This window comes from Microtus ochrogaster, linkage group LG3, assembly GCF_000317375.1.
Source record: "Microtus ochrogaster isolate Prairie Vole_2 linkage group LG3, MicOch1.0, whole genome shotgun sequence".
In the NCBI taxonomy this organism is placed as follows: domain Eukaryota; kingdom Metazoa; phylum Chordata; class Mammalia; order Rodentia; family Cricetidae; genus Microtus; species Microtus ochrogaster.
The window spans coordinates 46,107,538-46,110,397 of NC_022029.1; the positions used below are offsets into that span (position 1 = coordinate 46,107,538).

Below are 2,860 nucleotides of genomic sequence, written 5' to 3' on the forward strand. Positions count from 1 at the left end.
AAAAAAAAAATCTTGAACTCTTGATCTTCCTGCTGGAACCACAAGCATGCACCTCCATATCTGGCCTCATTTAGCCATTTTATGGGTGTGTTTGCGCGTACACACACCTGTGGATGTACGAGGACAACCTCAGGTGTCATTATTACGCACCATCCATCTTTTGCTTGAGACAGAGTCCCAGAAAATCTAAAAGCCCACTAAACCAACAGTAAATTCATTCTAATATTCCATTTTCCCTATAGGAATAACAGTCAAATGAAGAAGCGGCCAACTTCTGCAGTGGGCTACAAGAGACCTATCAGCCAGTATGCTCGGGTTGCCATGGCAATGGGGTCCCATCCCAGATACAGGGTAAGAAGCTGGGAAGTGGAAGCCAGGGAAGGGATACTCACAGCAAATGCTCCATCTAAATATCCATCACCCTCATGACCCCCAAGGTCCAGTGCCTGGAATATGCCACTGCTCACGGCTGATGTACCATTTTACCACAGGCTGAAAATATTATGTTTTTGGAATTGGATGTTTCCCCACCGGCTATCTTTGAGATGGAATTTTCTCATGACCAAGAACAAGATCCACGGGTACTACACATGGAGAGGCTCATGAGGTTGGACAGCTTTCTGGAAAGACCTTCCACGTCTAAAGTGCGAAAGTCAAGATCATGGTTAGTACCACCATGGTCAGCGTAAGCCCTGGACTTCAGGAAGCAGTGGGACTGTACGGGTTGGTCAAGGCTGTAGACGGTTTGAGTGGCAGCCAGAGAGTGTGGGGAGGGAAAGGGAAAAACCCTCGCCCTTCAATCTACAGTGGTACCTGTGGGCAGGATATGATGGCACAGCCGTGTGGCACAGCAGCCTGCCAATGGTGGCGCACACCTTTAGTCCCAGCATTGGGAGGCAGAGGCCGGTGGATCTCTGTGAGTTTGAGACCAGCCTGGTCTACAGAGTGAGTTCCGGGATAGCCAGAGCTGCTACATAAAGAGAAACCCTGTCGGGCTGGAGAGATGGCTCAGCGGTTAAGAGCATTGCCTGCTCTTCCAAAGGTCCTGAGTTCAATTCCCAGCAACCACATGGTGGCTCACAACCATCTGAAATGAGATCTGATGCCCTCTTCTGGCTGCAGGCAGACACACAGACAGAATATTGTATACATAATAAATAAATAAATATTTAAAAAAAAAAGAGAGAAACCCTGTCTCAAAATATTGGTTGGAAAAAGGCTGGGGGTCCGGCGGGGGGGGAGGAAAGGAAAACCCTTGAATTTCTGTCCTCTGGCTTTTCTGATCCCTCCTTTGGTCTGTCTCATTGCTTCTGCACAGGTGCCAGAGTCCTCAGCGGCCTCAACCCTCCACCGCTCATGCCTCCATGGCCTCTGCTCCTCTGCATCCCGCAACGGCGGTAGACCATGATTGATGGCCTTCAGTCAGGCTGCCCGTCATACAGACTCCTAGGACAGGGCAGCCAACCTTGGTTCATCGCATCTGATGCTTGGTGCGCGTGTATGTATGTGTGTGGTATGTACGCACGCATGTGTGTGTGTGTGTGTGTGTGTGTGTGTGTGTGTGTGTACTAGTGCGTGTGAAGGGGTGAGAAACTGGCAGGTGGTGCCTCTGCCTGTTTTCTGTGTCTCCTTTATTTAATTCGTGTTATTTATTCATGGAGCTTGGTTAGTGAGGAGAGATCCCCTCGCCTGAGCTTCCTGGGCCTGCCGTGGTCACTGCATTGCCTCCTTTTCTTCTGGCTGGGTAGATACCTCAGTCAGGCCCCAAAGCTCCTCATGTCACCTGCCTCCAGAAGGGAAGACGGCTAGTGCCTGAGAAGACAATGCTTCCTTTTCCCGTCCATCCCATAGTCCCCATCTTCTTGTCCGATGGTGAGCAGCCCTGATGCTCTCTGGGGCTGGAAAACTGCTGATGTCCATTGAGGGCAAGAGGTACCCTAAATAGCACTGGGCCTGTACTCCTGGCGGACTGAGCTTTGCCCTCCTCTTTCTGGGCCCCAGACTCTTCCCGCCTCCAGGGCTCTTTGCCAAGGACTTTCAGTAGCCTCCCTGAGACTCATCCCAGGCTCTCCCGCCTTGGCAAGAACTCATGGCTTCCCCAACTCCACTTCATTGCCAGCCCTCTCCACCCTTGTACTGGGAATTGTGAGACCCGCAGGAAACGGAACAGTGTGGAAAGAATGCGGACTGTCATCAAGGGAAGTCCCCTCTCAGGTCCCAGGTTTCTGTCTACTCCAAGAAGTGTCTTTGGTGAACAAACCACCTGTCCTCATGTGAGGTGTGGCTTCTCTCTGCTTTGATCACTGTTCCCCGAAGCTGTCCGATCTCAGTCCCTAGTGGAAAGAATCGGTGTCATTCTGCCCCTTACTAGACGCAGATAGCAACACCCCTCGCTTTTCTCCTTCGACTAGTACAAGAAACTCACCCAGGCACAATCTTTGCCAGATTTACCTATTACCCCTCTTTCCTAGTCACATCTTGGGGGAACACTGTTTTGTTGAAAACTGATCCATTCTTTACTACTTGTGTGAACTGACCATCCTCATCTTCCTTTGTGACAGCTCCAAATGTCTCCAGGTATTGCAAGTAATAAGTAAATTTCTATTTTAAAAAGTTAATTTTCATTGACCTTTATTTTTTACATGCAAGATAAAACTTATTTTTTTAAGATTTATTTTTCATTATTTTTCAATGTATGTCTACGTACATGAATGCAGAGGCCAGAGGTATGGACCCCCTTGGAGCTGGAATTACAGGTGGTTGTGAGCCACCTAACATGAGTGCTGGGAATTGAACTCAGGTCTTCTGGAAGAGCAATATGTGCTCTTAACGGCTGAGCCATCTCTAGCTTCTCTCTCTT

At 49.2% G+C, this 2,860-nt stretch overlaps 1 protein-coding gene across 1 annotated transcript in view; it reads left to right on the plus strand.

The window, feature by feature from the left end:
• Positions 1-2,618, plus strand: part of Kif3c (kinesin family member 3C) — a 40,410-nt gene extending 37,792 nt beyond the window's left edge. Inside the window, exons 5-7 of the mRNA XM_026785950.1 lie at positions 243-351; positions 492-664; positions 1,319-2,618. Of these exons, the coding sequence (XP_026641751.1) occupies positions 243-351; positions 492-664; positions 1,319-1,412 (376 nt within the window). The 3' untranslated portion in view covers positions 1,413-2,618. The remainder of the gene's footprint in view (positions 1-242; positions 352-491; positions 665-1,318) is intronic.
• Positions 2,619-2,860: the final 242 nt, after the last annotated feature.